General features: G+C 51.8%; 1 protein-coding gene across 1 annotated transcript; it reads right to left on the bottom strand.

Moving 5' to 3' along the window:
* Positions 1-165: 165 nt before the first annotated feature.
* On the bottom strand, positions 166-26,851 carry NCAN (neurocan). Its single transcript, XM_045492533.1, has 15 exons — positions 26,725-26,851; positions 22,208-22,287; positions 20,920-21,333; positions 18,236-18,410; positions 17,998-18,125; positions 17,138-17,431; positions 15,660-16,247; positions 13,988-15,460; positions 10,391-10,507; positions 9,233-9,346; positions 7,514-7,672; positions 6,427-6,509; positions 4,015-4,159; positions 3,116-3,298; positions 166-2,591 (listed from the first exon to the last, which is right to left on the bottom strand). The coding sequence occupies exons 2-15, from the start codon at positions 22,278-22,280 to the stop codon at positions 2,446-2,448; spliced, it is 4,092 nt and encodes a 1,363-aa protein (XP_045348489.1). The 5' UTR covers positions 22,281-22,287; positions 26,725-26,851; the 3' UTR covers positions 166-2,445.

Raw genomic sequence — 26,851 nt, 5'->3', positions numbered from 1 at the left:
ACCTCCTCTTGGAAGCTTTTCCTGACCACCTCCCGGGGGCATGTCTGTCTTGTTCACCATTATCTCCCCAGCACCCAGCACAGTACCTGGCTTATAATACCTGCTCAGCAAGTAGTTGCTGAGTAAGTTAATGAAGAAAGGTCTCAGGAGGCGACAGGCAGGTTGAACTGTTAAAAAAATTTTATTAAAATGTCCAAGAAGTACATTAATATCCACAGTGTCAGATACCACAGACCCACAGAACACTGCAGCTCACAGCAAAACCAGCAGAACCCGAAGCTGTTCACGCGCGCACACACTCACACGCATGCCACGCACGCGGCACACGCAAACACACGCACATCCCAAAGGGAAAGACTAAAAGACAAACCACCCACTTTAGAAAAGACCATAGCCCCCTCCCACCAGGGAGCTGGGTGGAGGCCGAGCAAGGGACTAAGGGGGCCAAGGGCAGGGAGCATAAACCAAGCCCCCCCCTAAAAAAAAGTTGCACCCCCAAGCACCACCCCCAAAGGAAAACTATTTTATGACATGAATTATTGAAGATGTGTTATTATATTTTTAAAAGCAAAAAAAGAATTATCAAAGCAAGAAGGCAAATGTACATCCCTGGGCTTTCTCTATAACTATAAGGTGGAGCAGGAGATAATGTCTATAGCGGGGAAGACTGAAGACCATGGTCAAGGATAAGGGTCTAGTTTGCACTTCTCAATCTTTTCCTAAATCTGCCTGTGCATATGAGAGAGTATAATTATGCTTCAGTCCATTCCCCCAAAGTAAAAGCGATGTTTGGAATCAGACAGGTGAAGGACCAAATCCTTTCTCCTGTCTTGGCTGTGGATTCAAACCAGTGCCTTTCTCTTCTCTGAGCCTCAGTCTTGTTATGTGTAAAATGGGGAAATAATAGTTCCAAAATCACTGGGCTGTTGAGAAGATTCAAGGAGATAGTGTGGGAGTCCTTAGCACAGTATAGACTCCATAGCTGTCGGCTATGATTATTCCTTCCCAGGAGGAATATAGGCTCCATCAACACATTTCTTTCTCTACTGAACCCTTGGACCATCTACTTTCTTATTTTTCTTTCTTGCAGAGGGCCATTCCCCACTGTAATTTTTAACACAGATCCACAGACTTTTCCCAGAGGAGAGGAGTTCAGAGGGGACAAAACATGAAGGATACCATGGGGGGTTTCCCTGCCAGAGATCAAGGAGCTGAATCCTGGCCTCTGGCTTGGAGAACTATTTTACAGGTTGCCAATTGGGGGAACAGATTTAGTCAGTTCTTTCCCACTTAAAAGATTTTTAAAAAGCAATGAGAGAAAAATGTGTGTGTCTCTATGTGTGTGTGTGTGTGTGTGTGTGTGTGTGTGTGTTTCAGTTTTTAACACTGTGCATTTCTCTACAACATGACCGCAGGAAGATGTTACTACTTCAAGTTTTAAGCATTTCTAGTCCACCAGGCAATGAATGAAGACAGGGATGGGGCAGGAGTGGGGGCAGGACCCAGGGCAGGGGCACTACCAATGTCTCTGGAGGGACGGGGATGGGCACTGAGCTAGAAAACTTGGCACCTCCTTGATCCAGGAAGGAGGTTCTTTGTCTCCCTGAGAGATGGAGGGGGAAGAAATCTGGGCTCATCAAGCCCTAAACATCCTCTCATCTGTGTGTGTGAGAGAGAGTCACCACACGTACAGAACCACCAAATCTCAGCACTGGACTAGACCTGGGAGGGTAAGCAATACACCTTCCTTCTATTCCCGTATATTGCTCTGACTATTCTGACCCCTAACTCTGAGGGCACAGAAGGAGGTTATTCTAAAAACATTCCTAAAATTCAGTACATAGGAGTTCCATACTCCATTTATCCACCAAGACCAGAGAAGGAACTTGCGCTGAAGTCCAGGGTGAAGGAAGACAGCTGTCAAGTTCAAGCAGTGTGCTTCCATGGAGTTTTCTATTCCCAAAGCCAATGACCTTAACTAAAAGCTTCAGCCTGCATTTAGTAAACCTGCACATCCGACAGTTTACTAAGCCTGATCTTCTGGTGTGAAAAGCAATTCCTTAGTGTGAACCCAAACATACACTCTTGCACCTTCGTCAAAGCCTTATTTCAACAACTGGTAATCAGCCTTGCCAACAAAAGACTTAACCAATGCAAAGAATGATCTTTGCTGATTGTGCTTCCCTTCACTGGGAGATGGTCCCAGAGTTCAGCCTGACTAGAACTGACTTTTCAGATACATGGCTATGCCTGCCAAGAGGACCTTGTGTATGTAAGAAAGAGGAGAGAGGAGCTTTTTACAAAGGATTGTGGAGGTGTGGGGGGGGTGTGGTTTGGGGCTCAGGGACTTCCAGACCCTCTTGTTTTTCTCTGGGCTCTGTCTCCCCAGGTGAAGGCTCCGGGGAAGGTGTGGGAAAGGGGTTGTGCTTCCTTTTGCCTGGTTCTTCAGCAGAAATTCCCTTCTTCCTTCTCCCAGTCCTCTGCTGGGTGTTTCTTGTGTTTTCTGCGCTCCTTGTGCGATTTATGGTGGTGATGCTGGTGATGGTGCTGGTGGTGGTGATGGTGTCGCCGCATCCGATGGGACCGTCTGGCTGCAGGGAAGTGAGGGAGGACAAGGAAGTGGCAAAAGGTGGTGAGAGGCGGGTGGCCTGATATAGTGGGCCTCTTCATGGGAAGGAGAAACGAAGGAAACACCAGGCAGGCTGGTAAGTTCTCACTTATCTGCAAGGCTGCATTATCAGGCAGACATTCAGCCAGATGAAAGTGTGTAGCAATATGATGGGGTTTTTTTTTTGTTGGTTTGTTTGCTTTTTGCTTCTAAAATTTTTGTTAATGTTCATTTATTTTTGAGAGAGAGAGACAGAGCGCAACTGGGGGAGGGGCAGAGAGAGAGAGAGAGAGGAAGACACAGAATCCAAAACAGGCTCCCGGCTCTGAGCTGTCAGCACAGAGACTGACGTGGGGCTCGAACTCATGAACTGTGGGATCATGACCTGAGCTGAAGTCGGATGCTTAACTGACTGAGCCACCCAGGCGCCCCAGTAATATGACATTTTAATTGGAGACCACACATAACTGGAAACCTGTGTTGGGGTGTCTGGGGACAGCCACTTACGTTTGGTGCAGACGATTTGGGGCTGGTCCCACCTGCCATTGCTCCGGCATCGGATGACGGCCACATGGTGCTGGGTAAATCCTTCATCACATTGGTATCGTACAGTGGCATGAACATTATACTTGGCCTTGCGAGCACCAATGGGTGAGGCATTCTGTACTGCTGGAGGGGGACCACACAGCACTGGAGACAGAGAAACCACTGTTAAGGGAAGTGACCATCAAGTCTGGGGCTGAACTGGTTTCTTCTCTTGGGAATAATTATACCCATCAGCAAGTCCTGCTCTTTACTCAATTGAAGTGACAGTGTCTCCTCTACCTAACCCAGGAGATCCTTAGGGGCAGGAACCTCCTGGACACATCCCATCCTCCTTAATCCTTACCCATGATAGCAATGAAGGTGGGAGATAAGAATAATATGAGTAAAGGAAAGGAAGAAAGGACATGAAAACTGTCACGGACACATAAGTAAGAATAAGCAAAAGTGTAACAGAAAGGTGGACACGAGAACGCATATAAGTGTTCCCTTAATATGTAAAGAGCTCTCACAAATCAATAAGACCAACAAACCTATAGAACGTTATGCAAAGGAGGTGAACTTGCAGGTCACAGGAAAATAAATACATCCAAATAGCTTATGAACCTATGAACAGTCGGTTATTCTCATCCTTAAAGGCACGCAAACTCCCCTAACAAGTAGATCTTATTTTTTCACCGCCCAGCTGAACAAAGAACAAAAGATTTGAGAACACACAGAGTTGGCAAAGGTCGGGAGAAAATGGGCACTCTCACACAGCACTGTAGTGAAAATTGGGCAGGGCTGACTTACATTTACACATTTAAAGAGAACAAGGACCCCGTGAAAGGCAGAGGCAAGTGGTGGGGAGGGTAGCGGCATACCTGTTCCCTTCTTACAGACATAGGGGAGGTTGTAGTTACAGGGAACGTCGTTCCAGCGCCCGCTCTCATGTGCAACCATCACCACACAGTCCTCCCCACCCGCGAAGAAATTGTCAGGCTGGTTCTCCCGCCAGTTCTCATATTGCTGCAGGAATAGGGAGCAGAGAGGCTCAGACTCTGTCACTGCTTACTGCAGGACTCCCCTGGCCAGCCTACTCCAACTTGAAGGACTCAGTGTTTCTATCTCTACAACGGGCACCGTTCTGCCGGATGGTGGCCTCCACTGCACCCGGAGTCACCCCTCCTCTGGCTGCAAGGCTGCAGTGCCCTCTTCCTTGGCCCTCCTACCTGCTTCCTTTCTCCCTGACAGTCTAATTTTCCACCTAGGTCACTCTGAGATAAATAGTTGAGCAAAGGTCCAGCAGGGATTCCCGGAGAATACAAGCGGATAGCTGAAGACTCAAGGGTAGAAACGATGCAGGAAGGGAACAGAATTCCAAGCAGAGGGAACAGCTAGCACAAAGGCCCAGAGGCAGGGCGGTGCTTATCCTGTTTGAGGAATAGAACAGAGGCCAGTGGGGCTAGAGCTGCTGGACCGAGTTGGGGTATGGTGAGTGTGGGTGGGCAAGGGCCAGTTCTTGCGGTAGAGGAGGTAGATTTTTTTTATTTATTTATTTTAAAGCAGGCTCCAGTGCAGGGCCTGAACTCACAACCCCGAGATCAAGACCTGAGCTGAGATCAAGAGCCAGATACTTAACCAACTGAGCCACCCAGGCGGCCCGAGGAGGTGGACGCTTTAAAATTGTGGTAAAATACATATAACGTAAAATTGACCATTTTAACCATTTTAAAGTGTCCGGTTCATTGGCATTAATAAGATTCACAATGTTGTGCAATTATCACCACTGTCTAATCCCAGCACCTTTTTATCCCTTCAAACAGAAACTCTGTCCCTATTGGCGATCGTGCCCCATTCTGCCCTGCCCCCAGCCCCTGGCAACCACTGATCCACGTTCTGTCCCTGCGAGTTTGCCTATTTTAGATACTTCACGTAAGCGAAATCATACACTCTGTGGCCTTCTGGCCTTTTCCACCGAGCAGGTTTTCAAATTTCATCCGCGTGGTAGCACATATCAGCTTTTTACCTGAATTGTATTCATCGTCTGGATGGACCACATTTTGTTCATGCATTTATCTTTTGATGGCCATTTGTGTTGTTTCCACCTTTTGGCTACTGTGACTAGTACTGTTGTGGACACGAGTGGACAAATATCTGAGTGAAAGATCTTCTTTCTTCTTTTGGGTATCTACCCGGGGGCGAAGTTTCTGGGTCATGTGGCAATTCTGTGTTTGACTTTAACTTTTTGTGGGCCCGCCAGACTGTGTTTCACCGCAGGAAGAGGTGAATTTTTATCCTGAGAACAACAGAGAGCCTGAGAGGACTTGAAGCAGGGAGAATCTTGATCTATGATTTTGAAAAGGTCCCCATGTATAGGTTTTCCTTTTCGGGTGGACACATCTGTAACCAGATGGAGGCGATGGCCGCACAACATTGTGAAAGTACTAAATGCCACTGAATTATACGCTTTAAAATTATTAATTTGGGGGCACCTGGCTGGCTTAGTCGGAAGAGCACGCGACTCCTGATCTCCGGGCCATGAGTTCGAGCCCCACGCTGGGTGTAGAGATTAGTTAAATAAAGAATGTTTCAAAGGGGGCACCTGGGTGGCTCAGTCGGTTAAGTGCCTGACTCTTGCTTTCGGCTCAGGTCATGATCTCATCGTTCGGTTCCTGAGATCGATCCCCATGCGTCAGGCTCCTGGCTGACAGCACGGAGCCTGTTTGGGATTCTCTCTCTCTCCCTCTCTCTCTGCTCTTCCCCCAATCGTGTGCTCTCTCAAAATAAATAAACATTTTTTTTTAAAGAAAACTTTAAAATGGTTAATTCTATGTTATATGAATTTCACCACAATTTTTTAAAAAGTCCGCCTGGCTGCCAGGTGGAGGGGCTAGAGGGTAGGTAGCAAGTGTGTGTTTTGGAAAGTGGGGTTTGGGGGGCTGCTGCAGGGGTCCCGGTGAGTGATAAGGGAGGCTGGTCAGGCAGGGGGCTGTAGGGAAATGGGAATATCTTAAAGTCCATGGCTGGAGGACCCGGCAGCGAGCAAGAGGAGACCTCAGGCCCTAGTCCTACGTTTATAACTTCAGTCACTGGGTGGGCCGGGTGTTTACAGGGCTGGGAAGTCAAGGGTGACCTGGAACTTCGCTGAAGCTCCTTTCCCAATCTCAGAGCCACGAGGAACTTTCATGGTTGATTTGCACAAGAGGGTAAAGTCAGGCCAGAGCACAGAGCCCACGCGGCTTATACACATCCCACTGTTCTAGGGAGACCCAAGCCTGGCTCCTGCCACTCACCAGCCCCGTGTTGTCCGTCCACTGGAAATCCCTCTCCACGATCCTGTCATTCAGGCCGATCCAAGTGTTTTCACGCCCAAAGCCTGCGAGGTGGGGCATCCTGAGGGCTGGGTGCCCACCCCTCCCCCAGCCTAGGCTGTGGGCCGGAGGAGGGGTGGAAGGTATGGGAGGGGAGGACCCAGCCCCTCCCCCAGCCTCTGTGTGGGCTGAAGGCCGTGTCCCGGCCCCCCCCCCCCTTCCCAAGCCGATGAGGGTGGGAGGGGCATGAAAAGGGCTGGAATTAGGCTCCAGTCTTGCCACGATTAGTGGCTTAAACAAATAGCCACAGGAAGGAATAAACAGAGACTCATCAGGTTTTGCAGAAATTAGAGTAAGGGATAGGAGAGCCAGCAGGCCGGGCTGGACCAGGCAGGCGGGTGAGACCTAGTGAGGGAGTCAGTCACTGAGTGTCCTCCAAGGTAAGCATGTGTTTGATTACATTGAGGGGAAAAAACAAAAATGAAGGAACCAGGGAATTAACAAATGAAAGAATTAACAGGGGATGGGATGGGGGAAATGTGAATCATTGGATGGATGAACAAATGGCAGAGGGATAATGAATAAATCGATAAATGCCAGATTTAATTGATGCAACACTCTTTTTCTAGATTTATGCAGAGCTCCTTCCTCATTTCATCCCCCCGCTTCTTCATTGCCCTCTTTCCCCTGGCTCTGTTTTACTTGTCATCAGTGCACTTAGGACCAGCGAAATTATAGTATAGACTTATTTAATTAGATATTTACTTGTTTGCCTATAGCCTTTGCAAGAATGTCAATCCCTGCAGACAGGACAATATGCGTCTCACTCACTGCTGTGTCCCAATGCCCGGAACGGTGCCTGGCACATAGCAGAAACTCAGTAAATATTTGGTGAGTTAATGAATGAAGTGAAGTATGAAATAACAAGTGAATAAATGGACATATGAATTCAAGTGGTCAGGGCTAGCATTAATAAACACAGCTTCAGAAAGGTAGTGTCTTCAGGACCCTAGGGGATGCCCTGGCAAAGGGACTGCAAGGGCCACCCCGCCCACTCCAGAGTCCCTACTGTTAATGAAGCTGTGTTCCTCGGGTGAGTGGACGCTGGTCAGGTGGCCCGCTCGGCGGCGGCAGTCCCTCTCGGCGTCCTCCCACGCCCGTCGATGGGCAAAGTAGCGGTAGCAGTGGCCCTGGAACTTGTGCCAGCCGTGGTCACAGCCCTCTGTGTCTGGGAGGTGGGATGGGAGCGTGAGGGAGACTGGCCTTGTGTCAAGGCCTGCCCTGCTGGTCATGAGCACAGCCAGAGCACCAGAGAGAAGGCCAAAACCAAGGTCACTGTGGGGCCAGATCACCCCTCTTCCTCCCCCCATCCTCCTGAGGCTCTGTCCCCCCCCCCTTTTTACCCCCCCCCCCCATATTCACTTCTTTGTCGCAGGAAGATATTCAACTGAAGATCATTACACCCATCCCTCTCATCCCAACTCTGATGTCGCCTCTGATCTGGCCGCACCCTCTGTGTGGACCTGGGAACTCAGGAAATGGTCTCAGGAAGCCCTAAAATTTCTGTCCCGGCAAAAGGCTCAAATAGACATTTCTCCGCAAAAGATATACAGATGGCCAATAAACACATGAAAAGATGCTCAATATTGTTTGTTAGTCATTAGGAAACGCAAATCAGAACCATGATGGGACACTATTTCACACCCCCTGGGATGGATAGAATTAAAAAAAAAAATGGGGCATCTGGGTGGCTCAGTCGGTTGAGCCTCCGACTTCGGCTCAGGTCATGATCTCACGGTCTATGAGTTCGAGCCCCGCGTCAGGCTCTGTGCTGACAGCTCAGAGCCTGGAGCCTGCTTTGGATTCTGTGTCTCCCTCTCTCTCTGCCCCTCCCCCGTTGATGCTCTGTCTCTCTCTGTCTCAAAAATAAATAAACATTTAAAACAAAATTTTTTTAAAAAAAGGAAAATAACAAACGTTGGCAAGGATGTGGAGAAATTGGAACACTTGTACATCGCTGGCAGGGATGTAAAATGGTGCAGCCACTGTGGAAAACAGCCTTGTAGTTCCTCAAAATGTTAAACACAGAATTGCCATACGATCCAGCCACTGTACTACTGAATATACACCAAAAAGGATGGGGGGAGAAAAAAGCAAAACGTGGTCCAAACAAAAACTTACACACGAATGTTCATAGTGGCACTATTCATATTAACCACAAGGGGGAGACAACCCAAATATCCACCAAGCGATGACCGGATAAAGAAAATGTGGTATCTCCTTACAATGGAATATTATTCAGCCATAAAAAAGAATGAAGCCATGATACACACTATAATGTAGATGCATCTGGAAAACATCATGCTGAGTGAAAGAAAGCAGACACAAAATGACACATAGTGCATGACCTCATTTATATGAAACATCCAGAACCAGCAAATCCATTGAGACAGAAAGTAGATTAGTGGTTACCAGGGGCTGAGGGAGATGGAATGGGGAGTGACTGCTAATGGATATAGGATTCCTTTTTGGGGTGATGCAAATGTCTTGGAAATAGCTAGAGGTGGTGGTTGCACAATATTGTGAATGCACGGAATGCCACTGAGTTGTACATTCTAAAAAGGTTAATTCTATGTTACGTGAATTTTATCCCCAAACAACAATTTGTCATCTGTTCAACTCACGGCCACAGAAACAGAGATGGAGACCTGAAGCATATGTGAGAAACATGTGGCCCAGCAACCAGCCCCCTCTTGGTACTGTTTCTGGGGTCTCGGTAGAGACTCACCTTTCTCGCAGAGGCTACCCCCGTAGCTGGGGAGGCAAAGGCAGACGAACGTGTTGACCTCATCAATGCAGGTGCCTCCGTTCTCACATGGGCTGGAGACACAGTCATCAATATCTGGAGGGGTGGGACTGAGTTAGAGGTCAGCCTCCCCTTGGCTCCCAGTCCCCACAAGGAACCAGGCAGAAGATGACGTCATGGTCCTACCATCCATCCTGGACCTGAGTGAAGCAATGGTGGTCTGCACAGATGGCCCAATGACTCTGGAGGCCAAGGGGGTGGAACCTCAAACAATTAGCATGAATTAGCATTAATGAGAGCAGATGCCACTGGGCCAGCTGAGAGCCAGAGTGTGTGGAATGCTCCACTGGCCTTCAGAAGAGTGAAGGTTATACTCTGGTAAACAGACTCCTAGAATGTTGAAGATGGAGGGTCCTACCAGAATGTGGAACTTGGGGAAACTGAGTTCCATAACATTTGCAAGGACTTGCACAGAGGCACAAAGCTGTTTGTAGGTAGAGCTAGAAATCAGTTGAGCTAGATATCAGTTGAGCTCTCATTCAACCAATTTCTGTGTAGATTGTGCCTGAGTGACTTGGGCAAGTCATTTCCCATCTCTGGGACTCATTTTCGTTTTTGCAAAATGGTGATAATAATAGCACCTCCTCAAGAGTGGTTGTCAGTGGAGGGTCCATGGAAGAGCTCACGAAATTGCATTGCTTATATTTATTGTTATAATTCTATAATTAGTATGGTTGTGAAATGAAATAATGTGCAGGGCTCAAGATTTATGTCATTTATATTTATTGTTAAAATTTCCTAATTTGTCATATTCCCTGTGTTGGGCTTTGGGGCTAGGAAGAACCCCCTTGGATCAGGGAGGACTCTGAGCCTTATCATTTGTCTTTTCCTCTCATCTCTGCCTGGTAGTGATGGGTGGCAGGACACCTGAGCCATGGTACCCAGGACAAGAGCTCAGCTGTTTGGTGCTGGTTCACCTAATTGGGACTGAGTTACTGGATCCAAAGAAAGGGGGAGGAGAAGGGAGCATCTGAAGCTGGCATTTTATCCCTCAGTCCTCATGGGGATGGCTGCTGAGGTAGACCCCAGGGTTCTGATCCAAACAAGTCTAGGTTCAGATCCTGAGTCTGGGGCACTCACCAATCTCACAGTTCTCCCCGGCGAAGCCCTGGTCACAGCTACAGCCGTACATGGTGCCGTTGGCTTTACAGGTACCCCCATGCAGGCAAGGGTTGTTCTCGCAGGGATCCAAGAGGGCTGCAGGATGGACAGGCAGTGTAGAGAGGAGGCAGGCCACCATGTCGTCTGCCTTCCTGGAATCCAGACCTAAGACTCCCCCAAACCCTCTCTGTGGAGTCCCCTCTATAACTTCCCAATAGGCAGTTGCAATAGTCAGTTTCCTCTTGCATTCTCCTCTAATGAGGAGCTTATTCCTTTCAGGAACTGCCCCAGAGCATCTGTGGGCCACTCTGCTTATGGAAACAGACTGTAGTGGAACTGGCTTCCTAAAGCTTCTTTTGGGAAGTCTCCCAGAACATGGATTTAAGTGCTTCCCTGACTTGTCCCTCTCTTCTGGACATGGCCTGATGGCCATTGCACTTCTCACAACTTGGAGCACAGAGGTGGAGGTAAGGTCCCAAGTAGGGTATGAACAGCACTAGCAAGAGTGAGAACTATCACCTCCTTCATTCTGGTGGCTCAATCTTTTTTGATGCAGTGGTTGGAGAGGTGCTGGATTATTGTAGTTATAACCACGGGCTCCGGAATCAGAGAGGTTGGTTCAATCCCTGACTCTGCCACTCATTAAGGACCCTGGACAAATTACTTCTCTGAATTTCAGTTGCCTCATCCACAAAATAGAAATCAAAACAGTTCATCCCTCTCCCGGTCCTGACCATAATGCCATGTCCAGCTCTGTCTATATCAGCTTGAGGCATCTTCAGAGGTCTCAGCATTGCTCTGTATGCATTTGGCACTCAGGGAGCATTGAGGAGTATGTGTCCTTGTCCCCCTCCCCCACCATTTCCCCCCTCAGCTGGGCTTCCCTGGAAGCAGTTGAGTCTCCCCTCCCCATCTCAGAGGCCCCGATGCCTTGGTGGGTGGTCTCCACCCTGGAGCCTGGGAGGCACAGAGCGAGAATTCTCATCCTATCCCAGCCAACCCCCATCCCTTATCAGGGCAGCGTCCAATCCTCCACTGCATAGACACCAGAACCAAGGCCCAGAGAAGAGCAGGGCCTGGCTCGAAGCCACACAGCAGAACAGTACAAGAACCAAGACTGGCCTCCCAGGCTCTGTTCTGGAAGCCCAGTTTAAGGTCCCCCTCTCCAACTCCTATAACCTAGAATTTGTTTCTGAATTTGTTTCTTGGCCCAAGTCCTCACAAGATATTAAGATGGTAATAAGCAGTTGCCTCCTCCCTGGTCTGATCTCTGCCGTCTCATCTCTGTTCTCCCTGTAGTCGCCAGAGGTAGCCTATGTAAACCTGAGTTAAATCATGTCCCTCCTCTGCCTAGGTCCCTCCATGGCTCCCTCAATACCCTCAGAGGAAAAGCCAAAGTCCTCACTGCAGCCCATGGGACCCTGTGTGATTTTTTTCCCAACATCTCCCTGCCCTACCTCCTCGTCTCTTCCCCTGGCTCATTCTGTTCCAGCCATACTGGGGTTGCTGTTCTACTACATGCCAGGCAGAGGTCTGCCTCAGGACCTTTGTACAGGCTATTCCCTCTGCCTGGAATGCTCTTCTCCTAGATCTCTGCATGGCTCCTTCCTCCCCCTTTTCAGCCTTGCTCAAATTTCACCTGGTTAGAGAGGCCTTTCTGACCCCCCTTCTAAAACTAGAAAACACCCATGGGCATCCCCCACCCTTTGGTTTACTTTTCTCTTTTGCCCATATCACTTTCTAACTTCCAATGTAATTTGCTTATTTACTAAGATCATCATTATTTGTCAGCACCTTCCCCCAGAGCAGTGATGTTCCACACGGCAGCCATATATAGCTATTCAAGTTTAAATTCAAATGGAATAAAAGTAAAAATGCAGTTTCTCAGTCACGCTAACCACATTTCAAGGGCTCAGTAACCACACATGGCTGGTTGCTCCCATATTAGACAGCATAGCTCCAGAACATTTCCATCACTGGGAAAGTTCTAGAATGTTGCCCTAGAATGTCAGCTTCCACAGGACAAGGGACCTGGTCTCAAAATGGGGCCTGAAACACAGCGGGCACTCAATAATTGCTCATTAACTGAATGAAATGAAGGTAGCTGCTGGCCCTTCTGTAGCAGTTGGAGCCTGTCCCGGGGGTGGTGGGCCCAGAGGGGCCTGGGGCTGGTGTATCTGTCCCTGCTATCACCCCTGCACGTGTGTGCACACGCCTGGGGCTGCTGGGTGCTGGGACGCGTGAGCCCCGCCAGGTGCCCTGAGCTGCTGACACCTACCCACGGGCTGGCGGTGACTCAGTCGCTCACTGGTGCTGCATTTATTTTTGGCTTCATTAGCATTTCTGCTACAAGCAGGCGGGTGGGTAGGCGCCTGGGTCTCCCCCAGCGTTGGCTGCCTCCCTCCACCCAGGCTGCCGCTGGCTTCAGTCTAGAGCCAAGAAAGCAGCAAAGTCCAAGACAAATCCAGCTGTAGTCTTAGGGGCTCCACCCAAAGCACTTTCCTTAGCACCCCTATATATGGTTGTCCTCCCACCTCTCTGTTCACCCCTTTCTAGCTCCTCTGGCTTGGAGCTTCCTTCCCTCTGCCCATCCCGCCCACCAGTCTCTTCTCTGCTCCTTCCCTGGGTGAGCTCACCCCCTCCTCAAGACCTCAGGCATTTGTTTTTTATACCAATGAAATATGCATTGTATGACCTAGTGTTTGAGACAGACTGTTGTCAGATGGCCTGGATTCAAATCTTATCATTTACGCTCCTCGGGCTGCAAGGTTCCGCACAAGTCATCTGACTTCCCTGTGCCTCAGTCTCTCCATCTGTAAAGTGAGGATCTTACTAGAACTTGTTCCACAGGGACATCATAAGGATTCACCAAGTTGGTTGCAGTAAAGTGCTTAGAACAAGCCAAGCATGCAGTCTTTAGTGACGCTTGCGCCCCTGCCCAGGGTCTGCTTGCCTCCTGGGCATCTAAGAAAAAAAGCTGTAGTCCTGGAGACGGCCCAGAGGTGACAGGGTGGGCCGGAGGTGACAGGGTGGGCGACGAAACCCTGCATCTGCTATTTGCATTGCCACTACACCTTGCCTTCAAAAAAATGAGCAAGTGTAAAACCAATTGTGTTAATAAGAGTGTTTTGCAACTCAGAATAAGTGTTTTTTAATTAGCTGCTGCTGCTTTTTTTTTTTTTTTTTTTTTTTTTTTTTGCTTCACTGAAGGCCAGACCCCAGTATTGCACAGCACCGTCTGGCTCAGAGTGGACATGAACATGATTTATCCCCCAAATCAAACTCCACCCAACGCCTCGTTATTCCCCCCTCGCTGTGCATCAAAACTAAGGTGTAACTTCACCTCCTGGCCTTTGCCCAGGCTGGTGTTCCAGCCCAGGTTCCTGGTCTCTTCCAGGAACACCCTTTCCGCAATTCAACTCTGCCTAGTGAGCTCCCATCTCCAGCATCATCCCCTGCTAGAAACCTTCCCAGGCCCCCCCAAAACAATCCTTCCTCCCAGATCTGGGCGCCCCAGCCCCTGTCTCCAAGCCCTGACAACAGTGGGCTGGATGAGGTCACAAGCTTTGAACTCACCCTCCTCTGTACTTCCATTTGCTGGGGTCCCTGGCAGGGTCGGCTCTTCTCCACTTGCTGCCTCCTCCCAGAAGCCCTCCACACCTGGGCTCCCTGAAAGGACCTCCAGCTCAAACTCCTCTGGGCTGAGGGAGGCTGGCAGTGGGGTGCTGGGAGAGTCACCCGGCACTGTAGGCTCTCCTGAGGAAACTGAGACAGGCTTGTCCGTGCTGGCTGCCGTTGGTGTCCAAGGAGGAAAAACAGGCTCCCCTGGGGGGCTGCTGTCCTGTGAAGGGGCCAAGGCTCCCAGTATTCCCTGGGTCACCATCTGGCCCTCCGGCTCTGGATGGGGTTGGGAGCTTGAGGAGGCCACTGTGGACATGGCCAGGACTCCAGCCTTGTCCCCTTGGTCCACGGACATGAGGGACATCACTACGCTTGAACCCATGGCCACTCGAGGGCTCAGGGTGGGGCTTTCAGCTCCCTCAACTACATGGGATCCAGGTCCCCAAATCCCACCAGCATCACTGGGGGCCAGTGTGGCCGTGGAATCTGTGGGCCCCACCACGGCTTCTCCATTTATAGTGGCCCAAGGCTCCAAACTTGGGGTGACCCCAGGAATCAAGAGGACTCTAGGAACACCCGAGGGTGCAGATGGGGGGTGGGAGTCCAGCCCTTCACTGTGCAGTGAGGGCCACGTGCCCTGTGCCTTGTCCGTGGTGGCCTGAGCGCCAAAGGTGGGGCTTTCTGCTGTGCCGAAGACCCCAGACTCAGACCCCGAGATGTCTCTCACTCCCGTGGGCTCAGTGGCAGTCTCAGTGGCGGCGAAATCTTCTGCCACATTCCTGTCCACAGCAGCTTGTGGGCTGGATCTGGGGCGCTCAGCTTTGCTGGGCCCAGTAGGGCCAGTCCCCCCAACTTCTCCCAAGTCTGCCCGGGGAGAGTTAGGACTGGCTTGTGTGTCTGTGGCTGTCTGCAAAGGAGCTACTGCACTCCCTGCTCTGTGGCCGCTGACTGTCGGGGGTGTGGCCTCTCCACCCTGTCCTGTTGGGCCTGAGGAGAGGGGCAAGGAATGCATTTCTGGATAGATAGGGTCCTGGGGGACAGCCTCAGTGTCTGAGGCAGGGGAGGGTGGTACAGAAGCCACGGCCTCACTATGCCCCTTGACCCCGTTGGCCTGCGTGGGGAGGGGCGTCGGGTTTGGATGAAGCCACAGTTTGGGGGCACGAAGCATGGCCATGACAGGAAAGTCTGGGGAAGTGACCATGGGGGATACCTCCCAGGGGGCACTGCTGGGACCCTCTGAGGGGCTGGGTTCTAGGGCAGTGACCTCTGAGGGAGACCAGGACAGTTCAGGAGCGGCTGGCCTCACACTGGGGCCCTTGGCTTCCTCTAGTTCTAGGCCAGCAACGCTGCTGGGGCCTGGGACGCTGGGTGGGGCCACGGTCGGGGGCCACAGCCAGGGCTCTGGGGGGCTCCTGCCACCAGGGGAACCTGCAACAATATCAACAAGAGTGATTCTAATGATCTCTCAGCAGTTCCTTCTGTGGAGTCCCGTTGGCTCCCAGGCCCAAGGAGGAGGGGGTTTCTGAGGCTTGGTGAGGCCTGAGGACCCAGCTGGGGTTTGGAACCTCTTCCCCTGCCCTCCTCAGACCCCCAGGCAGGTCCCACCTCTCCCTTGGACCCCACTCACCAGCTCCAGGCACATCTACTTCATTGGTCAGCACAGCCCAAGGGCTTTGGCTCCGGCTATCCCCTGAAGCATCTGTGGCTCCTGTGGCCAGCAGAGGCTCCACGTGATTCCCAGCAGCCTCTGGGGTCAGGGCCTGGGTGCTGGCCTCAAGCCCCACCTCCAGGCCTCGGTGGGGTTCCTGCTGCTGGAAGTGGCGCCCATTCAACCCTTTAAAGCGTCCCCTCCTCCTGGGCACGGGGCCAGTTGGAGTCGCCTCCGTGTGAGCGCCCACTGCAGTGCTGGGGCTGCTAGGGCTGGGGGCCACTGTGCTCGGCCACACCTCTTCAGCCTCCCGGGGGGGCCTTGAGGCTAGCATGAAGCCTCCAGGAGCAGGCCCGCGGGTCGCCTGAGACTCCTGCTTCTCTGCCAAGATCAGAGGCTCTTCTTCCCCACTGGATACTAGAGGCTCCTGGAAGTCAGGGGTGACCATCTCCTCCCCAGTGCTGGGTTCCAGTTCTTGCGCTGGAGGCCCTTCTGCTGACAGAATCTCCCCCTCATCCCCAGATGAGGGGGTCTCTGGGTCTCCATGTGGTGGTGTAGGATGATGAGCTGTGGGAGAAAGCCGAAAAGGTTGTGTTAGGAAGGTTGGCCAGGAAGTTCTGCCTGAAGTCTACCCCCACTCTAGCATGCTGCAGCGTGAACCGTCTGTGTCTCTCTGTTTCTCTGTGCCCCTCTGTCTCTAAAATCTCTGCGTGGTTTCTGGGACCCCCTAAACCCAGAGAGAGGAAGGTGTGAAGTTAACACTCCTACTGTTCAGGCTGGGGCCCACTGTCAAAGTCAGTCAACTGGTCACGGGGAGGGGTCAAGAGACAGCTACGTTCCTGGGTAAAGCTCAGGCAGTGGCCAATTCTCATGGGGGCAGGTCAGACCTGGACCATAGCTTCTCCCCCAGGGGGAGGAAGCTCCTAATAAGCGTGGCCTTCCTACAAAGGGATTTTTTTTTTCCCTCTTACACATTAGTCTTAGGTCCTTGGAGTCAGGTTCCCAGCTTCTGCAACTTTGGTCCCACTCCAAGGACTAGGGTCATCCCTAGTCCCTGGAGGTGTGGCCTTGCCTTGGGGCCGTGGCTAATGGAACAGCACTTCCTCCTCCGGGGATGCTTATGCACAAGGCTCCAGCTAAAATATGCTCCACTCAGAAGCGTGTCTTTCAGGGACCTTAAGAGATACAGCTCACTCTCAACGGAACTTCCCCGCCAGAGTTTGGCCTTTTCGGGCCCCGATCCTACCCCCAGGGCGGGGCTCCTAGGGAAAAGGGCGTGGGCTTCACCGAGGGCATGGCTTATGTCAGAGCGTATTTCCAAGGGTGTCTCTCCTCTGTCTGGGCTCCGCCTCCACTAGAAAGGAAAATTCCCAGGGGCGTGGCCTTGACCAGGATGTATAGCTTTGGGGCGTGGCTGCCAGGGGACGCGCCTTCCAGGGGCTTGACCTTACACGCACCTCGGAAGCAGTAGGCATCGAAGCGAGCTCCGGGCGCCGGGAAGCCAGTGCGGTTGGCGAAACGGTAGACTGTGCGCACGCCGGGGGTTGGGCCGCCGCAGCGCCGGCGCGGCGTCTGGATCGGGTAGCGCACGCTGCCGTCGGCTAGCCAGCCCGGGTCGCACTGGTCCAGGCCCTCGTGCCAGGCCAAGTGCAGCTGTCCCACCGAGGCTAGCGCGGCGCCCTGGCGGCGGCACTGGGCACGCGCGCCGGCCAGGGTCAGGCGGCGGGCCGGGCCCACATAGAAGACCTCGCCTGCGGGAAGGCGCGAGCGAAGGTCAAGCGGGCCTGGGGAATTCTCCCCTGAAGCCCGGGAAGGGGGTCCCACTCTGAACTCCAGTCTGGCCGGGTTTGGGTGGTGGCTAAACAAGGCGGCGACAGCGGCCGCCGCTGTGCGCACCCCCGCCCGGACTGTGGTCTTTACCTCTCAGGCAGTGCTAGAAAGAAGAGGGCCTTAGCTTCTTTTTACAAATGAGGCAACAGGCCTTTGAGTGTGTTGGGCTCCAGAGAAAGGGAGGATCTTGGCGCGGGGATGGGGCTCAGAGTAAGAGAAGGGTAGGAATAGGGAGAGGGGCCAGGGAGGGGGAGAGTCTCAGAGAAGAGACAGGGCCTCAGAGAGAGGGAAGGGGCACAGAGAAAGGAGAGGGGCTCAGGGAGGGAAGGAAAGCTCAGAGAAGGGTGAGCCCAGATATTGGCTGCAGGTTTATAGAGGGATGAGACTTAGGAGAGCTAGGCAAGGACTTAGGGAGGGATGGGGGCTGGGGAGGGTAATAGGTACTCAGGGAAGTGAGGGTGGGGGGTCCTGCCAGCCCCAGACTTACCCCCCAGCTCACGGGCAAAGCAATAGACATCGTAGAGTTCCCGTGGGTCGCGCCTCCCATAGCTCCTCACCCCTGGAAGGCTGCTACGGTCGCCATAGCAACCAGGACGGGACTGGGTGATAGGATACCTGACAAGACAAGGAGGGGGTCCCTCTCAAATATGTGCGCCTGGGGCCCCCAACGACCATCTTTCCCCAGGGGCTAGGTCTCCATGTCCCAACCCTGTGTACCCCCTCACCGAACAGTGCGGTCAGAGAGCCACCCGGCATCACAGTTGTCAAAGCCATCTTCAAAGGCAGCCTGCAGGTGCCGTGGGGCTGCAATGGTGGCTGAGCTGAGCCGGCAGGCCTCCTGGGCCTCTGCGAAGGTCAGTGCATAGCGATCCTGGGCTGCCCGGTAGTGGAACACAACACCTGTTGGGGAACATCCAGGATAGGGGGCTGACTTATGCTGCAATCTTCAAGAACTGACCTCCTTCTTGCAGAATGCCCCTTCTCCCAGTTTGATAATAATAAGCCTACTCCCCTATGCTGCCCTGTACCATGCCAGACTGATATGACCCCATTTTTAAATAAGGAAATTGGTAACGATGACCATAAAGGGCTAAAATGTGTCTAATGTTTACCATGTAGAAAGCATTTATAAGCAAGATCTCAATGAAATCTTACAACAACACTGTGATTATCCCCATTTCCAGAGGAGAAAACTAAGGCTCAGAGACGCTGAGGCACATGTTCCGTTCCACACAGCCAGTATGAGGCACAGCCAAAATTCATAACCAGGATGCTCTGACTCCAAAGATAGCACTCTTCATGCCTAGGGTTAGACCTTGGAGGTGACAGGAGGCATGGAGAAGAGAAAGATTCTTCCTTTTAAAAATAAAGTACATGCTGGGGTGCCTGACTGTCTCAGCAGGGTAAGCACATGACTCTTGATCTTGGGATTGTGAGTTCAAGCCCCACGTTGGGTGTGGAGATTACTTAAAAATAAAATCTTAAAAACAAAAACAAAAACAAAGGAATTAAGTACATGTATTGATAGGGAAAGCACAGGTGGCAATGGGAGATCAAGTCGTTCTTGCCCAGCCTGGGAATGGAGTCACAGAAGACTTCCTAGAGGAGGTGACTTGTAAGCCAGGATGGGAAGCATAAATAATGGGCTCACTGTGACTCAAATTCTGATTTAGGATGAAAGAAATGGCTGAGCAAGACAAAGGAATGAAACATTCGATTCCATTTTATCAAACTCCAAGCTCCTGGAAGACAGTGGCTGCATCTCAGTTATGATTATGTTCCCAGCACCAGACTAGCATGTGGTAGGTAGGTGCTCAATACACGTCCAGTTGAATGAATGAATTGAACAATCCCAGAAGTAGATTTTACTTCCTTCATCACTTATCGGTTTTCTTCAAGGTTTATCAGTTTTGAGCAGCGAGGCCGTGTAAAAGAGACAGTTGGCTGACCCCATAAAATATGCAGTGAGACACTGTTGGGTGGGAGAACATTGTGCTCCAGGACAGGTGGTTCAGGGATTTGCCCATGGCCAGCATAAGTCAAGGTAAATCGACTTCCCAGCAAGAACCCACAGGATGTTTTACACACAACAATCCATTCATTTGTCAATTGAGTCATTTGTCAATTACCTATGGAGCGTCTATTGTGCCACCCCTGTGCTAGTAGGACTTTGCTTTAATAATTAAAAAACTTTTTGTTTTGTTTTGTTTTGTCCACCTTGATCAGTTAGGAAAAGAGAAACACTGGCTATTTCAACAGAAAGAATTTAATACAGGAGTTGGTTAAACAGGTATTTGAGGACTGTTACTTACTTAATATATATTTTCAGTTGGCTATGAAAAGAAAACCTCACTCTTATTTAAAAAAAACATCATTTTATTGTAAAAGGAAATTTGTATTCCTATTTTATTTTTTTAAGGTTTATTTATTTTGAGAGAGCGAGCATGAGAAGGGAAGGGGCAGAGACAGGGGGCGACAGAGGATCCGAAGTAGGTTCCACGTGGACAGCAGAGATCCCATGTGGGGCTTGAAGTCACGAACCATGAGATCATGACCTGAGCCAAAGTTGGATACATAACTGACTGAGCCACCCAGGTGCCCTTGTATTCCTATTTTAAACAGAAAGTCAATATCCTTTGTCTTATGTGAAAGTAGGTAACCATGAAAGGGACTTACAATAAGGTTAGGAGGGGCGCCTGGAAGCTCAGTACGTTAGGCATCCGACTCTTGATTTTGGCTCAGGTCACGATCCCGAAGTTTGTGGATTGGAGCCCCACATTGGGCCCTATACTGACAGTATGGAGCCTGTTTGGGATTCTCTCCCTTTCCCTCTCTCTCTGTCTCCCCCTCACTTGCATTGTCTCTCTCTCTCTCTCTCTCTCTCTCTCTCTCTCAAAATAAATAAACTTGAAAAAAAAGCTTATGAAATCCTATCAAATACTGTGGTCCACAATAGATGGAGCCAGAAGCTGCTTTGTCTTAGCTAAAAGAGAGAGAAGTAGGGCGCCTGGGTGGCTCAGTCGGTTGAGCGTCCGACTTCAGCTCAGGTCACGATCTCGCGGTCCGCGAGTTCGAGCCCAGCGTCGGGCTCTGGCCTTTGGCTCAGAGCCTGGAGCCTGTTTCCGATTCTGTGTCTCCCTCTCTCTCTGCCCCTCCCCTGTTCATGCTCTGTCTCTCTCTGTCCCAAAATAAATAAACGTTGAAAAAAAATTTTTTTTTAAATAAAAGAGAGAGAAGTATTAAAGAAAGGGTAGCACTGGAGGAGACTTTCTTTGGGACTTTACTTTGTCAGAAGAATTGAAAGGGAATCATTGTTCAGGGAGTGATTTCTAAGGTGACATTCTGTGGGTGAGCTTCAGGCTCAGCACCTCCCCTCCCAGCCTTGTCCTCTCCCCTGTCCTCAACTGACCTGTCACCTCCAGGGGCACGAGGTCCTGCTCATCCTCTATGCCCCTCACCACCTGGCAGCGGTAGAGCCCAGAGTCGCTGGCTCTCAGTGGTCCCAGTAGTAGCGTCGCGTTGGCCCGGTGCCGGGGGTAAGCAGGCAGTGAAACACGTCCCTGCCAGCCCTTGGCCACTCGAACCACATTGTCCTTGGCCACCAGAATAGGCAAGTCCTGCCGCTGGCCTGAGGCAGTCCGCACCTTGGTCCACTTGATCCGAGGGGCTTCTCGGCCTGCATCTGGCCATGGTCGCAGGGTGAAGAGACAGGGCAGGGCCACTAACTCTGCCAGCGCAGCCCGAACCAACCCCGACCCCACCTTCTGCATGTGGAGCCCCTTGTTGGCAGCAGCAGAGGCAGCAGCAGTGGCATCCTGTGTGCCTGGGGTGGAGAAGGTGGAAAGAGGACCTGACTCAAAGACAAAGACCAGCAGAGACTGCTATTTCTCTCACTTTACTGATAAGGAGACTGAAGCCAGAGAGGTTAGGTTGCCTACAATATCACAATGCAGTGAACAGATCTGTAATGTGCACCCCAATCTGTGAGCAAAAGAGGAGTCACATGCCTTCATAGCGGTGCATCCACTCAAAATCCAGACCCTGGCTGCCAGGGATTTGACTCTGTCACTGACTCACTGCGTGGTCATGGGAAAGTCACTTAACCCCAAAGTCCAGTAAGAAGCAGCCATTAGAAGGAAAATGTGCTTGAGGAGTACCTTCTTGATAACAGGGGCACTTTTATACATAGCGATCAGCTCATTTGATTTTCATAACCATAGGCAGAAGTAGCCATGTCTCACTGTCTTTTTGGAGGGTTGAGGAAACTGAGTCTCAGAGACATCACTGTACTTGCCTAACCACAGAGCAAATCAGGGGGCATTTCCAGTGCCTGGGCTTTTAACCATCACTGGGGAGATGCCAGGGAGAGTTATACATACCTTATTTCTATTGCCCCGCCCATGACAGGCATCACTAATCAATCTCTGCACTGTTTTCATTTTTTTTTTCTCTCTCTTCAGCTCAGCTCAGCAAAACAGTGAGAGGCAGGAACCTCCAGCCTCTGCTGGCAATGACTAAAAATAACCTCTCAGGTGTCTTGTTCACTTTTGACTATTCAAAGACCTTTTTCATCTATTCTCATTTTATTCTCCAGACCAAGCCAGGGAACCAGCAGGAGAAAGCTCTAGAGTTAAAAAGCTGCCCCATCTTGTCAGTCCCCCAGAACCCAACCTCTCCCACCCCACAAGCTAACTCACTCTGTTCCCCAGCCACAAACAGCAGCATCTGGAGCATCAGGAGGCCCAAGGCCCAGACAGACGTGGCCCCCATCTTGGACCTGGAAAAAGATGGAGACAGAGGGAGAATGGGGGTGAGTACAACCCACCCAGTTAGTGTGGAAGGACCAAGTCTCCCCATTCTACAGACCTAGAAACAGACTCAGAGAGGCTAACGTGTCACTCAAGGTCACACAGTCAGCAAGCAAGGGTTAACCCAGGATCCAAACCCAGGACCGGCTGACTTCAGAATCCCAGCAGTGAAGTATCACAGTCAGAAGTAAGGGTGTTAAAGTGAATCAGACCTGGTATTGTCTATCTGCCTGTTCCTTGCTGTGTGACCTTCAACAAGTAGATTAGCTTCTCTGTGCCTCAGTTTCTTTGTAGGTTAGCTAGGGATAACATCAGGTAGTTGGAAGGAATAGATGGGTAAATACAGTCAATATGTACAAAATGCCTGGAACTACCTGGCATGAAAGAATAGATTTGAGCTGTTTTTTAAAAAAATATATTTATTTAATCTCTGTGCCCAACGTGGGACTCGAACTCACAACCCTAAGATCAAGGGCCACATCCTCTTCTGATTGAGCCAGCCGGGTGCCCCTGAGCTGTTGTTATTACTATTATTGACCTTAACACAGCCAAGATCAAAATCCCATCTTTCATGTTGGCCTCACCCATAAGACTAGGGTTCCAGGAGGGCAGTAGCCAGTCCCAGTCAGCCTGAGGTCCCCAGTCCTCGCAGTAGGCTGGCCTCCAAGCCAGCCTTTAATCTGGGTTTGCTGACTGACACGATTCTCAGCTTCAATTCCAGGATTTGGTTGTCGCCAAGATTCTATTCTTGGTTTCTGGGATTTTTGAGAAGCTGCCAAGTCCCAGCTGGAGGAAGGGGCCTCACCCCTGCCCACCCCACCCTCCTCCTGACTTCATACCACCTGGCAAAGATGCCTCCTAGGTCCACAGAGAAACTCCAGTTGTGGGTCCAGCCTTCTATAGGGGTTGTGGCCCTCAGACATAAAATGGACAATTACTGAGTGCCAACTGTAAGTAAGGCCCAATCCAGGCACCAGGACACAGCAGTGCCCTCCCAGGCCTCACATTCTTCCAGAGACCAGAAACTCTGGGGAGATAGTCCCTCCCCAAAGCCTCACAGCCCCTCTATACCACTCCCCTCACTGGGGCTCAGGAGGTGGGGACAGATGGTAAGTTAGGGCATCCTCTAAAAATCTAACTCTTGCAGCCTCCCCCAATAAAAGAATAGCCCTGAGGAGGGGAGTGTAGATAGCATCCAGCATGGGGGCTGTGGAGGACAGCTGGTCCCATTCCCAGTGCTCTTTCCCTGCTCCCAGAGTCCCTACTGGGAGGCCAGCCGGGGCCCTATCCGTGGTGCTGAACTCTAGGGAGGCAAAGCAATGACATGCCCACTTGGTCTCCTTGTCTTTCTCTGGCAGCGGCACCACAGCCTCACCCGGGACCCAGAGAGGGCTAGCAGTTTGCCTAGGGCTGCACAGCGGATCAGAGGCCAGACCTCGGGATGGTGCCCCCAACTACCAACCTGTAAACCTTAGCAACGTCTGCCTCCATTCCCGGCTGTCCTCATTTCTCCCCCTTGGAATCCTGAACAGGTGCAGGATCCTCTGATGGCTGTACAAGGCCTGACAAGGAGGACCTTAGGAGGGGGTGAGTTCACAGAATTCATACACACACACACACACACACACACACACACACACACACTTTCTATGGTTAAAAGGACAGACTACATTCAGGGGCACCTGGCTGGCTCAGTTGGAGGAGCATGTGACTCTTGATCTCAGGGTCATGAGTTCAAACCCCAAATTTATTTAAAATTTAAAAAAAAGCTCTGCCTCTTTGTATACATTGTATGACCCTAGACAGGTTGCTTCATTCTCTGTGCTTCACTTTCCCCACCTGTAAAATGGGGATCACCCAACATGTACCTCATAGTGTTACGGTGAGGATGGAATGAGCAAAGACTTGTGAGGTGCTAGAAATGTTAAATTAAAAATCAGCTTTTTGTATACAAAGCCTCATGTACACATGCAAATGTACAGAGGTGATCCAACACAGTGACAGTTTCAGGTGCACCCTCCCACGCACACACATACCCTCCCAGAGGCACTCTGTTCCCTCCGCTTGCACCCTCACACACCCACACCCCTTCTCTTAAAATACTTCCTCCCTAGAGCAGCCAGAGGTGAGCATTTACACAGCTGTCTGGGGCTTGTCCCCTCATGAATAATGCATAAGCCTCATGCATATGCAACAGGGGCCTGTGGGGCATTGGAGGAGGGGCGGTGCTGAAGGAGGGTGTGTGTGTGTGTGTGTGTGTCCCTGTCCCTCCCTCTGACCCACCTCCTGTCTCAGTGGGCACTGAATGTGGGTGTGTTGGCCAGCAGGCATTTTTGTGTGCCTGGGTGTGTGTGTCGGGGTGCTGTGTCCAGGCAAGGATGTGAAGTTGTGCCCTGTGATGTGTGGATGTGTGCATCGGTGTGCAGCAGCTCTGTGCGCTGCGTGGAGCATAGGGGACCCACTGTGGTCTCTGGGTGTGTGGGTCCAAGTGCCCCTCCGCAGGGGCCGTAAGCACATGTGTCTGTTTCTGGCCTCGGAGTCAGGGCATATTTGTGTGTATGGGCATGATCGTGGAACTCCTCAGAGGAGAACTGAAGCCAGGCTCAGTAAACCATCTCGGGATGCCCTTTGGGGACCTGAACCCCAACATCTCCCCTATTAGCACCCCAACTCTGCACAAAGACCATATCTCACACCCCCATGCTTAGGGTCCACACTGCCAATCACATGGAGAGGAGCCCCTCGCTGTACATGCAGCCACACAACCCCAGACTCAGAGCCTGGGAGACACGCGCGCACACACAGATTCACAGTGACATTAACAAAGAGAGACAATATGGGCACTTACAAGGCAGGCAGCATGTCTTCTGCACAAAGACACACACCCACAGTCTGAGCCTCCCCATATAAACCCCTCGATGAGGCCATACCGTCAGACACAGTTTCTCACAGACACTCACACATGGTGATGCCAGCCCCTGGCACAGACCAGGCTGGATAAATGTGGCCTTGGTGACTGGTGGGCACACATCATTTTGCCACCTGGTGATGTGGCCCCTGCCACAAGTTTCCTGACAAAGACACAACCTCAGTCGCATTAGACTCACAGAGGACCCCAGACTCCCCATGGACACACAACCTCTCTCAGCATGGGGTAGACACACACACACACACACACACACACACACAAAGCCCCTGCCTCCGGCGGGGGGTGGGGGGAGGCACCTTCCATTTGGGAATGTCCACAAGCCAGCGAGGCTGCTGGGTTCTGAGGTCCCATGATCTGCCCACCCCTCCCTCCTTGCCCTTCCCCCACGTCCCCCGCTGGGGCCCAGCGCCAACCCTCTCCTTGTCCTGGCTGTCTCCCATTAATGCTGCTGAGAGGAACAAAGCCCCGTGCACAGAAATGGGGGTCGGTCGTTCCTGCCCAGGCTGGGCCCTGGATCCCAGCCCCCTACTTCCCGGTGCCTGTGCCCCCAAACCAAGCCAGGACTTTCACAAGCATCCATAAGGGCAGATGGAACTGAAGGGGTGAGGCAAGAGTCTGTGTCCCTCTGTGAGGACACAGTCAGATATGGAGGTGCTGGGAGCGGCCCCCCTCTTTGGACTGGGTGCCCCTCATGGGTCCTAGGGATTCTAACTGGGTTTTAGGGACTCACACCCAGCATTCACCTGGGAGACCCAGTGTGCTCCCTGGGAGAAGAGACACCACCCCAACTCCAAGTCCAAGGGAAGAACAAGGACCACCTCGGGATGGAGCCCCCCCCCCCCCCGCCCCAGAACCTCCTCCCTGAATCAGGATGTGGTGACAGGACCTGGGCCAAAAGAAGAGGGAGACTGTAGGGCGCCCCTTCCCCACTGCTGTTCACACTCAGGGAAGACCCCCCTTCCATCGGACTCAGGCTAACCTGGAGGGCCCCCTTCCCCGCTGCAGTCCAGCCTGGATTCCTCCATTCATCTGCAAATTGGGAATCCCCACTTAAAATCCTGGGGTGCCTCAGCTCAGGTACCGGGATGCCCAGTTATGGAGCCCCCCCCCATATAGCATCTGGATGTCCCCCTCTTCTCTCTAAACTCGGTGTGTCCTCCCTTAGCCTTGGTTCCCAGTGCCCCCTCCCCAATTCTGAGACCCACCCCCAGCCCGGCCCCCTCCCCACCTTGGAATCGTCTCCGCATTCTCCGGACAACCCAAGGATTGACCCCCAAATCCGAGTCCCCCTGACATTCCCAAGCGCCCTCCAGTTTGCGTTCTCTTCCTAACCTGGGTCTCCCCTCCCCCCCTCAGCCCCCCTCCCTGTTCTGGGGGCTTCTCTCTGATCCCAGGCCCCCTCCCCAATCTCGTGCTCGTCTCTAATTCCGCGGATCTCTCCCCCAACGCGGCCCCCTCCCCACGACGGACCCCCCACCTGACTCCTAGCTCGGACGCATCCCGGGGCGGTCGCCCGGCACAAAGGACGCTCCGGCTTGTCTTGTTCGCGCCGGGTCCAGCCCCTGCGCCCTGCGCTCCGCTCGCCCCAGAGCCGCCTCAGCGCT

This window comes from Leopardus geoffroyi, chromosome A2 (genome assembly GCF_018350155.1).
Source record: "Leopardus geoffroyi isolate Oge1 chromosome A2, O.geoffroyi_Oge1_pat1.0, whole genome shotgun sequence".
Classification (NCBI taxonomy): Eukaryota; Metazoa; Chordata; class Mammalia; order Carnivora; family Felidae; genus Leopardus; species Leopardus geoffroyi.
This window is presented reverse-complemented; position numbering and strand designations above follow the sequence as displayed.

Bases quoted from the DNA above. Each gene is read 5' to 3' on its own strand.
- NCAN (XM_045492533.1), bottom strand. From the start codon at position 22,280: ATGGGGGCCACGTCTGTCTGGGCCTTGGGCCTCCTGATGCTCCAGATG. The intron at 7,673-9,232 runs GTGAGTCTCTAC...CCCACCTCCCAG, and splicing joins GGGTAGCCTCTGCGAGAAAG to ACACAGAGGGCTGTGACCAC. The intron at 6,510-7,513 runs GTAGGGACTCTG...CCCACCTCGCAG, and splicing joins GGAACACAGCTTCATTAACA to GCTTTGGGCGTGAAAACACT.